The sequence below is a fragment of the Lolium rigidum genome, chromosome 3, assembly GCF_022539505.1.
Source record: "Lolium rigidum isolate FL_2022 chromosome 3, APGP_CSIRO_Lrig_0.1, whole genome shotgun sequence".
Classification (NCBI taxonomy): Eukaryota; Viridiplantae; Streptophyta; class Magnoliopsida; order Poales; family Poaceae; genus Lolium; species Lolium rigidum.
Genome location: NC_061510.1, coordinates 121,127,071 through 121,141,432, shown reverse-complemented (window position 1 = coordinate 121,141,432; position 14,362 = coordinate 121,127,071). Strand labels below are relative to the sequence as shown.

Sequence of the window (14,362 nt, the reverse complement as noted above, 5' to 3'; positions counted from 1 at the left end):
CATGAAGCCCTCCGGCAAGGCCGGCGGCAAGCGCGTGCAGCCTATGGAGGTGGCGCCTCGTCCTCTGCTAGCTCCGGTGGCCGGCCAGCGGAAGAGCAAGCCTACTCCGGCAAAAATGGCGCTCGCCGAGGCGGCGGCCAACAAGAAGAGAAAAAAGGCCGTGGCAGCGCTTCCGAAGGCTGCACCGACCCTTCCGTCTCGCAAGGCCTCGCCGGCGAACCCTCCCCGATGACGGACCGCCCATCCGACCGTCGTCACCGTCGATGACAGGCGAGGTGTTCGTTGAAACGCCGAGAAGGTAAAATTATTCATTTTTCTCTTCATATCTTATTCGGTGATGGTTGTAGACATGCGGGGATTTTGTTGTGATGAATCATACTGTGATGGAGGAGGAGGTGGCCGGCTTCGCTGTGCATGCAAGAAAGAAATGGGGCAAAAAAGGTTTTACACCTTGATGCGTGTGGTTGACACGTCCGTTGGGAACCCCAAGAGGAAGGTGTGATGCGCATAGCGGCAAGTTTCCCTCAGTAAGAAACCAAGGTTTAATCGAACCAGTAGGAGTCAAGAAGCACGTTGAAGGTTGATGGCGGCGGGATGTAGTGCGGCGCAACACCAGAGATTCCGGTGCCAACGTGGAACCTGCACAACACAACCAAAGTACTTTGCCCCAACGAAACAGTGAGGTTGTCAATCTCACCGGCTTGCTGTAACAAAGGATTAACCGTATTGTGTGGAAGATGATTGTTTGCGTAAAACAATGAGAACAAGTATTGCAAGTAGATTGTATTTCAAGTATAGAGAATTGGACCGGGGTCCACAGCTCACTAGAGGTGTCTCTCCCATAAGATAAACAGCATGTTGGGTGAACAAATTACAGCTTGGGCAATTGACAAATAAAGAGGGCATGACCATGCACATACATATTATGATGAGTATAGTGAGATTTAATTGGGCATTACGACAAAGTACATAGACCGCCATCCAACCGCATCTATGCCTAAAAAGTCCACCTTCAGAGTTATCATCCGAACCCCTCCAGTATTAAGTTGCTAACAACAGACAATTGCATTAAGTATTGCGCGTAATGTAATTAGTGACTACATCCTTGAACATAGCACCAATGTTTTATCCCTAGTGGCAACAAGCACATCCATAACCTTAGAGGTTCTTGTCACCCCTCCAGATTCACGGAGACATGAACCCACTATCGAGCATAAATACTCCCTCTTGGAGTTACTAGCATCAACTTGGCCGCAGCATCTACTAATAACGGAGAGCATGCAAGATCATAAACAACACATAGACATGAATTGATAATCAACATAACAAGTATTCTCTATTCATCGGATCCCAACAAACGCAACATATAGAATTACAGATAGATGATCTTGATCATGTTAGGCAGCTCACAAGATCCGACAACGAAGCACAATGGGGAGAAGACAACCATCTAGCTACTGCTATGGACCCATAGTCCAGGGGTAGACTACTCACACATCACTCCGGAGGCAACCATGGCGGCGTAGAGTCCTCCGGGAGATGATTCCCCTCTCCGGCGAGGTGCCGGAGGCGATCTCCTGGATCCCCCGAGATGGGATCGGCGGCGGCGGCGTCTCTGGAAGGTTTTCCGTATCGTGGCTCTCGGTACTGGGGTTTCGCGACGGAGGCTTTAAGTAGGCGGAAGGGCAGGTCAGGAGGCGGCACGAGGGCCCCACACCACAGGGCCGCGCGGCCAAGGGGGGCCGCGCCGCCCTAGGGTGTGGCCCCCTCGTGGCCCCTCTTCGTCTCCTCTTCGGACTTCTGGAAGCTTCGTGGCAAAATAGGACCCTGGGCGTTGATTTCGTCCAATTCCGAGAATATTTCGTTACTAGGATTTCTGAAACCAAAAACAGCAGAAAACAAAGAATCGGCACTTCGGCATCTTGTTAATAGGTTAGTTCCGGAAAATGCACGAATATGACATAAAGTGTGCATAAAACATGTAGATAACATCAATAATGTGGCATGGAACATAAGAAATTATCGATATGTCGGAGACGTATCAGCATCCCCAAGCTTAGTTCTCGCTCGTCCCGAGCAGGTAAAACGATAACACGGATAATTTCTGGAGTGACATGCCATCATAACCTTGATCATACTATTTGTAAAGCATATGTAGTGAATGCAGCGATCAAAACAATGTATATGACATGAGTAAACAAGTGAATCATAAAGCAAAGACTTTTCATGAATAGCACTTCAAGACAAGCATCAATAAGTCTTGCATAAGAGTTAACTCATAAAGCAATAATTCATAGTAAAAGCGTTGAAGCAACACAAAGGAAGATTAAGTTTCAGCGGTTGCTTTCAACTTGTAACATGTATATCTCATGGATATTGTCAACATAGAGTAATATAATAAGTGCAATAAGCAAATATGTAGGAATCAATGCACAGTTCACACAAGTGTTTGCTTCTTGAGGTGGAGAGAAATAGGTGAACCGACTCAACATTGAAAGTAAAAGAATGGTCCTCCATAGAGGAAAAGCATCGATTGCTATATTTGTGCTAGAGCTTTGATTTTGAAAACATGAAACAATTTTGTCAACGGTAGTAATAAAGCATATGTATCATGTAAATTATATCTTACAAGTTGCAAGCCTCATGCATAGTATACTAATAGTGCCCGCACCTTGTCCTAATTAGCTTGGACTACCGGATCATCACAATGCACATGTTTTAACCAAGTGTCACAAAGGGGTACCTCTATGCCGCTTGTACAAAGGTCTAAGGAGAAAGCTCGCATTGGATTTCTCGCTATTGATTATTGTCAACTTAGACATCCATACCGAGACAACATAGACAACAGATAATGGACTCCTCTTTTATGCATAAGCATGTAACAACAATTAATAATTTTCTCATATGAGATTGAGGATATTTGTCCAAAACTGAAACTTCCACCATGGATCATGGCTTTAGTTAGCGGCCCAATGTTCTTCTCTAACAATATGCATGCTTAACCATAAGGTGGTAGATCTCTCTTACTTCGGACAAGACGAACATGCATAGCAACTCACATGAAATTCAACAAAGAGTAGTTGATGGCGTCCCCGAGTAAACATGGTTATCGCACAACAAGCAACTTAATAAGAGATAAAGTGCATAATTACATATTCAATACCACAATAGTTTTTAAGCTATTTGTCCCATGAGCTATATATTGCAAAGGTGAATGATGGAATTTTAAAGGTAGCACTCAAGCAATTTACTTTGGAATGGCGGGAAATACCATGTAGTCGGTAGGTATGGTGGACACAAATGGCATAGTGGTTGGCTCAAGTATTTTGGATGCATGAGAAGTATTCCCTCTCGATACAAGGTTTAGGCTAGCAAGGCTTATTTGAAACAAACACAAGGATGAACCGGTGCAGCAAAACTCACATAAAAGACATATTGTAAACATTATAAGACTCTACACCGTCTTCCTTGTCTGTTCAAACTCAATACTAGAAATTATCTAGACCTTAGAGAGACCAAATATGCAAACCAAATTTTAGCATGCTCTATGTATTTCTTCATTAATGGGTGCAAAGCATATGATGCAAGAGCTTAAACATGAGCACAACAATTGCCAAGTATCACATTACCCAAGACATTTATAGCAATTACTACATGTATTATTTTCCAATTCCAACCATATAACAATTTAACGAAGGAGAAACTTCGCCATGAATACTATGAGTAGAAACTAAGGACATACTTGTCCATATGCTACAGCGGAGCGTGTCTCTCTCCCATAAAGTGAATGCTAGGATCCATTTTATTCAAACAAAATAAAAAACAAAAACAAACCTACGCTCCAAGCAAAGCACATAAGATGTGATGGAATAAAAATATAGTTTCGGGGAGGAACCCGATAATGTTGTCGATGAAGAAGGGGATGCCTTGGGCATCCCCAAGCTTAGACGCTTGAGTCTTCTTGATATATGCAGGGGTGAACCACCGGGGCATCCCCAAGCTTAGAGCTTTCACTCTCCTTGATCATGTTGCATCATACTCCTCTCTTGATCCTTGAAAACTTCCTCCACACCAAACTTAGAACAACTCATTAGAGGGTTAGTGACAATAAAAATTAACATATTCAGAGGTGACACAATCATTCTTAACACTTCTGGACATTGCATAAAACTACTGGACATTAGTGGATCAAAGAAATTCATCCAACATAGCAAAAGAGGCAATGCGAAATAAAAGGCAGAATCTGTCAAAACAGAACAGTTCGTATTGACGAATTTTATCGAGGCACCAGACTTGCTCAAATGAAAATGCTCAAATTGAATGAAAGTTGCGTACATATCTGAGGATCACTCACGTAAATTGGGATAATTTTCTGAGTTACCTACAGGGAAAACAGCCCAGATTCGTGACAGCAAAGAAATCTGTTTCTGCGCAGTAATCCAAATCTAGTATGAACTTTTCTATCAACGACTTTACTTGGCACAATAAAACACTAAACTAAGATAAGGAGAGGTTGCTACAGTAGTAAACAACTTCCAAGACACAAAATAAAAACAAAGTACTGTAGGTAAAAACATGGGTTGTCTCCCATAAGCGCTTTTCTTTAACGCCTTTCAGCTAGGCGCAGAAAGTGTGTATCAAGTATTATCAAAGGGTGGTGCGTCGTTATTATGAGTTCCCCCATCCGTAGTGGCACTAAGGGCTTTGTCAATTTTAGGCCTATAATAATACTTCTTTGGTTTAGGCACTTTAGAGACATACATAAACTTTTGCTCCTTACCCACATAAGCTTTCTCCTTATATTTAAGAGAAGAAAATGTTGAACCCAAGGTTCCCATAGCTTTTTCAAGTTCGTCAATCCTATTACTTTGATCATCATGGACAACACAAGTTCCTAGGACACTAACTCTTTCATCAATTCCTCTTAAGGATTTATCAAGTTCATCAGTTTTATCAAGTAACATCTCCAATTTAGCTTCAATACTTGGAAAAATTTTCTCTATAGTTTCCAATTTTTTCATAACATCTTCAAGAGAGGTTTCAGTTTTAACTTCATTGACAGGAGGTATTCCAAATAGACTCTCAATAATGCAGCTAGCTTCTAATGCAGGAGTACTTAGGAAGTTACCTTTTGCGAGACTATCAAGAACATACCTATTCCAGCTAGAGATACCAACATAAAAATTCCTGAGTAAGATAGTGGTGGAGTGTTTCTTAGTGCACCTATTATGGGCATCACTAATTCTATACCAAGCATCTCTTAAACATTCTCCCCTCGTTGCTTAAACGTACGAACTTCAACTTCAGGATTACTCATCTTAGTAGTAGTAAATAAAGCAAACTAGATAAAGTAAATGCAAGTAACTAATTTTTTTGTGTTTTTGATATAGCAAACAAGATAGCAAATAAAGTAAAACTAGAAACTAATTTTTTTGTATTTTGATTTAGTGCAGCAAATAAAGTAGTAAATAAAACTAAGCAAGACAAAAACAAAGTAAAGAGATTGAGAAGTGGAGACTCCCCTTGCAGCGTGTCTTGATCTCCCCGGCAACGGCGCCAGAAATTTTCTTGACTGCCTACAACTGGCGCGTGGTTGACGAGGGAGGAAATCCCTGTATTGTAGCTTTTTGTTCCCCGGCAATGGCGCCAGAAATTTGCTTGATGCGTGTGGTTGACACGTCCGTTGGGAACCCCAAGAGGAAGGTGTGATGCGCACAGCGGCAAGTTTCCCTCAGTAAGAAACCAAGGTTTAATCGAACCAAGTAGGAGTCAAGAAGCACGTTGAAGGTTGATGGCGGTGGGATGTAGTGCGGCGCAACACCGGAGATTCCGGCGCCAACGTGGAACCCGCACAACACAACCAAAGTACTTTGCCCCAACGAAACAAGTGAGGTTGTCAATCTCACCGGCTTGCTGTAACAAAGGATTAACCGTATTGTGTGGAAGATGATTGTTTGCAGAAAACAGTAGAACAAGTATTGCCGTAGATTGTATTTCAGTATAGAGAATTGGACCGGGGTCCACAGTTCACTAGAGGTGTCTCTCCCATAAGATAAACAGCATGTTGGATGAACAAATTACAGTTGGGCAATTGACAAATAAAGAGGGCATGACCATGCACATACATATTATGATGAGTATAGTGAGATTTAATTGGGCATTACGACAAAGTACATAGACCGCCATCCAACTGCATCTATGCCTAAAAAGTCCACCTTCAGGTTATCATCCGAACCCCTCCAGCATTAAGTTGCTAACAACGGACAATTGCATTAAGTATTGCGCGTAATGTAATTAGTGACTACATCCTTGAACATAGCACCAATGTTTTATCCCTAGTGGCAACAAGCACATCCATAACCTTAGAGGTTCTTGTCACCCCTCCAGATTCACGGAGACATGAACCCACTATCGAGCATAAATACTCCCTCTTGAAGTTACTAGCATCAACTTGGCCAGAGCATCTACTAATAACGGAGAGCATGCAAGATCATAAACAACACATAGACATGAATTGATAATCAACATAACAAGTATTCTCTATTCATCGGATCCCAACAAACGCAACATATAGAATTACAGATAGATGATCTTGATCATGTTAGGCAGCTCACAAGATCCGACAACGAAGCACAATGGGGAGAAGACAACCATCTAGCTACTGCTATGGACCCATAGTCCAGGGGTAGACTACTCACACATCACTCCGGAGGCAACCATGGCGGCGTAGAGTCCTCCGGGAGATGATTCCCCTCTTCGGCAGGGTGCCGGAGGCGATCTCCTCGGATCCCCCGAGATGGGATCGGCGGCGGCGGCGTCTCGGGAAGGTTTTCCGTATCGTGGCTCTCGGTACGGGGGTTTCGCGACGGAGGCTTTAAGTAGGCGGAAGGGCAGGTCGGGAGGCGGCACGAGGGCCCCACACCACAGGGCCGCGCGGCCAAGGGGGGCGCGCCGCCCTAGGGTGTGGCCCCCTCGTGGCCCCTCTTCGTCTCCTCTTCGGACTTCCGGAAGCTTCGTGGCAAAATAGGACCCCGGGCGTTGATTTCGTCCAATTCCGAGAATATTTCGTTACTAGGATTTCGAAACCAAAAACAGCGTAAAACAAGAATCGGCACTTCGGCATCTTGTTAATAGGTTAGTTCCAGAAAATGCACGAATATGACATAAAGTGTGCATAAAACATGTAGATAACATCAATAATGTGGCATGGAACATAAGAAATTATCGATACGTCGGAGACGTATCACACCTATATAGGGGTTCGGTTAGGAACCGCCAAGCTATAGATGTGTATTTTTACTCCTCTAAATTTTGCTCATCTGCATCCGTTTATTTTTCTAAAGTTTTGTACTTCCATTAGAGAGGCCCTAACTCTATTTTGCTCATCCGCATCCGTTTATTTTTCTAAAGTTTTGTACTTCCATTAGAGAGGCCCTAACTCTATTTTGCTCATCCGCATCCGTTTATTTTTCTAAAGTTTTGTACTTCCATTAGAGAGGCCCTAACTCTATTTTACTCATCCACATCCGTTTATTTTTCTAAAGTTTTGTACTTCCATTAGAGAGGCCCTAACTCTGGTAGATTTCAGTCCTCGTCTTTTCCTCCCATCTCTCTTCTCAGCCACCGCAACCCTAGCTGCCTCCAGTTCATCCTCATCCATAGATTGGTTCCCCCTCCTCCGGTCGGCTTCGCCGGCGTCGGAAGGAGTGGGGAACCCGATCTATGCGTGGAGTTTCGAATAAAAGTATTATTTTCATTAGATTGGTTAGGATTTTGGTAGCCGCCTTCTTGTTGGTTTCCCCTCAATGGAGATGGCATCGTCTGCAATAAGTGATCTTCGGTCTTTCGTTCGGCGACGAGATGTTCTTCCCGGCGTCAATGGTGGTGTTGAACAATCACAATTTTCTAGGTATGGGTCTTCGGATCTTGTTTCGCCAGATCGATTTTGGATCTTTTGTCGTTGTTGCCGCGAGGAGGATTATCCTCGCAGTTTTTGTCCCGGCTGCTACGTCCTCGACAATGGTGATTCGTACTCTCGGCTCTCCATCAGCAACGACAAAGCTAGTCGGTTATTATTCCCTGATATACTGGTGTTGGTACTCTTGCCGATGTTGTATGACTGCTTTAATGGTTACGTGCGTGCACGCAGCCTTGGCATTGCGGCTCAAAAAATTATGGGAGAACTTTCGTCGGTATCTACAGGTCTATGGTTCGTTATCTATCTTTGGCTGCCTTCAGAAGAGTACAAAATTGTGTTCTAGAAGAAGAAAGAAATTGAAGACCTCGAAGATTTGTTACTATCTTTTAGACTTTATTTTGTAATCGTTGGAGTCAGTTCATGTATCTCTACCATGTACTATTTGTTGCTATGAATATATGTGGTATTGATTGTCAAAAAAAAAAAGACCCTAACTCTATTTTACTCATCCGCATCCCTTTATTTTTTAAAGTTTTGTACTTCCATTAGAGAGGCCCTAACTCTATTTTACTCATCCGCATCCGTTTATTTTTCTAAAGTTTTGTACTTCCATTAGACAGGCCCTAACTCTAGCCGCCTCCGGCCGTCCCCGCCTATAAAAGCAGATCCGCGGCCTCACTTACTCCATCGCTTCTCATCTCTGTTTCCGCCTCCAACTCATCGCGTTGCCACAAGACTCCGACTCGACCCAGTGCTGTGCCTCTGTTCGCAGGAAACTCCCTCTCTCCTCTTCTCTTCCACCCAGTAGAGAGATCGGAGCCTGCGCGGGGCTTCGCGTCAGGAACTGGCTCACCATCAGCAGGCCGGAGCGGCGGCGCCGCCGCAGTACGGGACGGACGCGAAGCTGGCAGAGCTCACCGCCGGTAGCGGCGGCAGGGAAACAGAGGAGCAGCGCGGCAAGTTCTTGGTGCTGCGCCTGTACGAGGCGCTCAACGCCCGCGACGCGCGCCGGGCGCAGGAGCTGCTCGCCCCGGACCTCGAGTGGTGGTTCCATGGCCCGCCCGCGCACCAGCACATGATGCGCCTCCTCACCGGCGCCGACACCAACGCCCAGTTCACCTTCGCCCCGCGCTCCGTCGACGCCTTCGGCTCCACCGTCATCGCCGAGGGAGGCGCCGACGCTGGCGGACAGCTCTACTGGGTGCACGCCTGGACCGTCGGACCCGATGGGGTGATCACGCAGCTCAGGGAGTACTTCAACACCGACCTCACCGTCACCCGCCTCTCCGCCGCCGCCGCCGCCGCCAGCAAGAACCCCAGCACAATCGTCTCTCCTAGCCACGCCTCCTCCTCGTCGTCTACTTCCACCTCTTCAGCGCCCTCCTCGCCGGCGCCCACGCCCAAGTGGCCCAAGTGCCTGTGGCAGAGCCGCCGCGCTGACCGCGCGCGCAAGTCGCTGCCGGGCCTCGTCCTCGCCATCTAACAAGAATTCAGGGACTACTTATCTGCAAGAACTCAAGAAGTCAAGGAGCTGGCGTATGGGCGAACTGAACTGAACTGAAGTGCGTGCTAGAATTCAGGGATCCCACATTTCCTCTACCACTAGTATTGCTTTGCGTGTTTGAATTAGAAAGTGTGATTTGCTCGGTCTAAGTTATGGGTTGTGGACCTTATGGTGTGTACTGCAGCTGCAGCAATGGCTCGCTATTGCGGCTGAATAAAAGTACTAGCAGAGAGTATTTGAGTGTTATGCAATGTATTCGGATAATTGTTTGCCTTCATTTCTTTTTCATAAACTCAATTCGGCTACCGGTGCATATGATCCTGCCACGAAAAAAACATATTTCGAAATGTTGAAATTTTTTAACAAAAAATTCTACATGTACGTCTCCATAATATATGTCTGTTCGTGAAGTTTCGCTAAAAAACGATAATTTTTAGGGTCTATGTAAAAAAAAGAGAAAAATTATCTTGTGAAAAGTCTTATTTTTAGCTCTGAATTTTTTCTCTTTTACACAAAACACACGACAAACCAATTTTTCATGAAACAACTTTGTAGGTGTGTAGCACGTGAAGATATACTTGCAAATTTGTGTTTCAAATTTTTTTAACATTTTAAAATATGTCTAAAATGCATTTCAAATCAAAGGGAGCATATGCTCCCATGTGCCAAAACATCACTCCCAAAAAAAAGGATAAATTCCTAGAGACGGTCTTTACCCCGCTATATTAATATAGCAACCACACGGTACAACTGCGAGAAAAAGGCCCGAGAGAAACAAAAGAGAAAACAAGAGAAACTAATGCCAACAATGCTCGATCGACAAAAGTGATGATGATCCGCAACCGGTGCAGAAGTCCCACAAATCCTATGATGCCGAATCGCCGCGTTCCAATAAACATCTTCAAGAAGGAATGTGACGATGATGACGCTGCTACCCGGACCGGTCCTAAGATTTCTCCCGGTACATGGAAGGGAAGGGAGAGGGGAAGGGGTACACCTGACGCCTTTCAAGAAGGACCGATGGCGCCCGCAGCGTCACCACGTTAGTATAAATTCCTACTTAATTTAATTTGACCGTAAAAATTAAAAAAAAAATCCTACTATGATGTTTGAGAAATTAAATTTAAAACATACTAGTACTACTACATGCACTCGCTCCCTTAGCCAGGAGACGATGCCTCCTTAAGACTGGCAGTTTATTCATTACATAAAGCACATGATTTCAGGATAAATAACCAACGCTTGCACGAAACCAATGTATGGATGAACGATTACAAGGAAACGGACGAGGGTTCATAGTAAAAAGTCCCCCATATACAGGGGAAAAAGTTCAGGGTGTTGCTTTCAAACATAACGCACCAACAACAAATCTTTAATGTGAAGTGTTCTCTAGATTCCGGATGGCACTGGCGGAAGTGGAACACCAAGTTTAGGATTTTCTGCACTTTGCAGTGATGCTTTTCCCCGCTTTTCCGCTTTCTTTTCCAACTGAATTAACCGCTTCCAAACATTTCTGACGTGTAAAATGAGGCTGACCCATAAAACAGGTTAGATTTTCAGTCGATTGAGAAGCTAGTGGAGATGATTTCAGGGTTTTGCAACCTTTTGTGAAAAGAAACAGACGAGCCATTCTGAGAAATCCAAGAAATTACGCTTTACTTCATTTGGCAGAGTTGGGAACTTTAAAGTCTCTACGCTGAAATTTTGATCTCCCGCAAATGGGATCAAAGACAGAATATAAAATGAGGTACAGATAATTTGTGTATCTATAACTCTCTGATTGTGTGTGTATGACAGCATCACGCCAAGAAACATTAAAGTGATACGATAGCTGATCTCTGAAGTGATATGATTGCTGATCTTTCCCCAATCAGATCAATCGGTTTCTGTAATGTGGATCGGAGGATGGCAGGTCAGAAAAATGTGCCGTGTATCCCATGAATGTAACTATCTTAATTACTAGCAGTTGAAACTTGAAATTGCTAGTAGGATAAGCAATATCCGCGAAGCAGCTCACGTTCCTTTCCAAGTCTACGTCGATATACAAGAGCATTTACGAATTTGTACATGTGGCCGACCATTCTCGTGTTTGTGGTTTCTTATGTATGATCACTTGGACCACCCTGCCTAAGAGCATCTCCACTCGTCCCCCGAACAGGCCCCCGGCGAGCGTTTTTTCCATCCGGACGGCGTAATTCGGCCCAGTCGCGCCCCCGGTTCCTCGTTTTCGTCCGGATTTGGGCCTAAATCCATCCGGCGATCCCACGACATCCCCGGCCCCCGGGAGCGCTCGGGGACTCCGGACGAAACGAAAGCGCGCGAAACGGCGAGGAAACTTCCCGCGCGTGCGGTGGCCCCAACTTGTCGGCGAGAGAAACCGATCGTCGTCCTCATCGCATCGTCTTCCGCGCGCTGTAAAAGCCTGCCGCCGGCATGCATTCGCCGGCCACGCGGCGAGTTAATGTCGTCGTCTTCCGCGCGCTGTAAAAGCCTGCCGCCGGCATGCCGAGTTAATGTCTTCGTCTTCCGCGCACGCATCGTCTTCCGCGCGCACTAAAGGATGCCGCCGGTCAGCTCGCCGCGGGCGCGTCGCAATCCGCGCGGCATTTAATCCCAGCGCCAGCCACGCCTATATACGCCGGTCCGCTCGCCGCGAGGCGTACCCCGTGCTCCACTCTCCCTCCACTCTCCCTCTACTCTCAAGATGGCGTTCTACGGCGACGACGGCGCAGCCAACAACGGCTTCCCCCGCCGGTCTCTCCACGCGTGGGAGGGGCACCTCCTCCACCAGGCGGGGTACCCCTGCCCGCCGGACACGAGGCCTCCCGGAGGCGGCTGGCGGCTAAGTGCTGGCGGCGTTCCAATCCCGCCGCCGCCTCATGGCCACGCCCTCGACGTCGCCATCGAGGAGGCGAGGATGACGATGACCGACGAGGAGCGCGCCGAGCCGCGCCACCACCCCGACAACTACACGGCGTGGAACTCGTACTTCCTCCAGCGGTGGGAGCGGGAGCTGGCGGCCTACGACGGCCCGCCGCCTCCGCCTGCGCGCAACAACGCCGCGGGCCGCCGACGGTGGTGGAGCGCGCCGGGCCGGACACTCGAGGCCGTCGTCGAGCACATCGAGGGCGGCAACTCCCCGGTGCTCACGATGCCCCTCTATCGGCATCGAGGGCATCGGCGAGCCGCCGTCGGGGAAGCGTCCGGCAGCCACGGCGCATGGCTGCCGGCTCGTCGTCTTCCGGATCGGCGTCAAGGTCATCCTTGGCGCCGGTGAAGAGGGAGGAGGCGACGTCGCCTTCGACGCCGGTGCGCGTCAAGAAGGAGCCGGCGTCTCCGCCGGCGACCGGAGGGCGCAGCGGCGGCGCCCTCGTCATCCGAGAACGCCTTCCGCGCCGCGAGCGGCCGGAAGAGGACGAAGAAAGAGGCCGCCGCAAGCCGGCTCGCCGAGGAGGAGGCGAGCGCGCGGAGGAGGCCGCGATGGCGGAGGCGATCGCCGGGTCGCTTGCCGACATGGAGGAGGAGAAGCGCGCGGACGACGCCGCACCGGACTCGGGCCAGGCGCGGCCGGCGGCCGCCGAGGAGGCGGAGCGAGCGGCGGCGGCCGCTGGACTCGGCCGCCGCACGCCAACTCGCCGCCCGCGCTGCTCCAACCGCCAACGACGATGTCGCGCGGTACCGCCGTCTGCGACACCTCCATCCGGCGTTGCTCGTCCCCGTCGTCGACCTCGAGTCCTCCGACGACGACCGGTACAAGCCATCCCCGGGGTGGGAGACGCCGGCCGTGGCGGCAGCAGCAGCCAGGCCGCGCAGCCGAAGGCCAACGACGACGGCTCCGACGACGACGGCGACAGCGACGGCGACTACACGGTGTTCTACCGCCATTTGGGCATGTAGAGCGCCGTGTTTTAAAATTAGCGTTCGAATTCCCCTTGCCGAATTCGAAATATAGTCGAATTCGGCCTCTATGTATGAACTCCGCCCGTTTTAGTCTAAATATCATTAAATTTAGTCTATATTCACCCGAATTTAGCCGAAGTTTGTCAAGTTTCCGTTTTTTAAATTCGCATCGTCGACTTCGCCTGGGCACGCGGCTGGGAAACTACTACTCCCCACGCCAAATCTTCCTCCAATCCGGACGAAAATTTCGCCGGATTTGGGCGTGGGGAGCGCCAACGAGTGGGGATGCTCTAAAGAGTACTACTGAGTTTGCTACCATTTGACAAGAGTGGGAATCGGTTTGTACAGCCTCATGGACCGGCTTTCAGGCCAAGCCAAAGCACTGAAACAGAAGTTCAGTTCAAGCAACCGCACGCTATCGCCAGCTGTTGGCATGCAGGAGTTCATGACATAGGTGTGTCCTCTGAAGTTCAATACGTTAAGTTGTACTGCTCCAGGAACGCTGAAATGTTGACACATAGGCATGTGGTTTCAACTCCGTGGAACGTAAGATAAATGTCGTGTCCACCATTGAAAAAAAATCAGCAGAACATATACATACAAATAATAGTATTTGCAACCAACTGCTAATGGTTGCTCAGTACTTATTTTTTCTGGATGGTGTCATCTTATTAGACTCACAAATGTTTAGTGTTTTGATGCTTTTCATTCTTCTATGGTGGTTGATACTTGTGGTTGGATGGTTAGGAGGGCAGTGGCACCCCCAGCCCACCAGAGTTCAAATCCCAGATTTGACACTTTGGTGTCTCATAAAGGTGGAATATTCTTCGGTGGGAGCGACGTTCACGTCGGCAGGCGAGCACGCTCGTGGTGACTTCGTCAATCTCGAGATCCGTGGGACCAGGTTCATTGACGCGATCTGCTTGGAGGTGCTTCGTAGGGGTAGGGTGTACGTGTGTGTTCATAGGGGTGAATGTGTGCGCGTATGTATGAGCGTCTTTGATTGTACTGTGTTTCGCAAAAAAAAAAAAAAAAAAAAA

At 47.7% G+C, this 14,362-nt stretch overlaps 1 protein-coding gene across 1 annotated transcript; it reads left to right on the top strand.

The window, feature by feature from the left end:
* Position 1: 1 nt before the first annotated feature.
* On the top strand, positions 2-9,401 carry LOC124695434. The gene is made up of 2 exons (XM_047228286.1): positions 2-157; positions 8,727-9,401. Exons 1-2 carry the CDS (start codon positions 2-4, stop codon positions 9,399-9,401), a joined length of 831 nt encoding a protein of 276 aa, XP_047084242.1.
* The last annotated feature ends 4,961 nt before the right edge of the window (positions 9,402-14,362 follow it).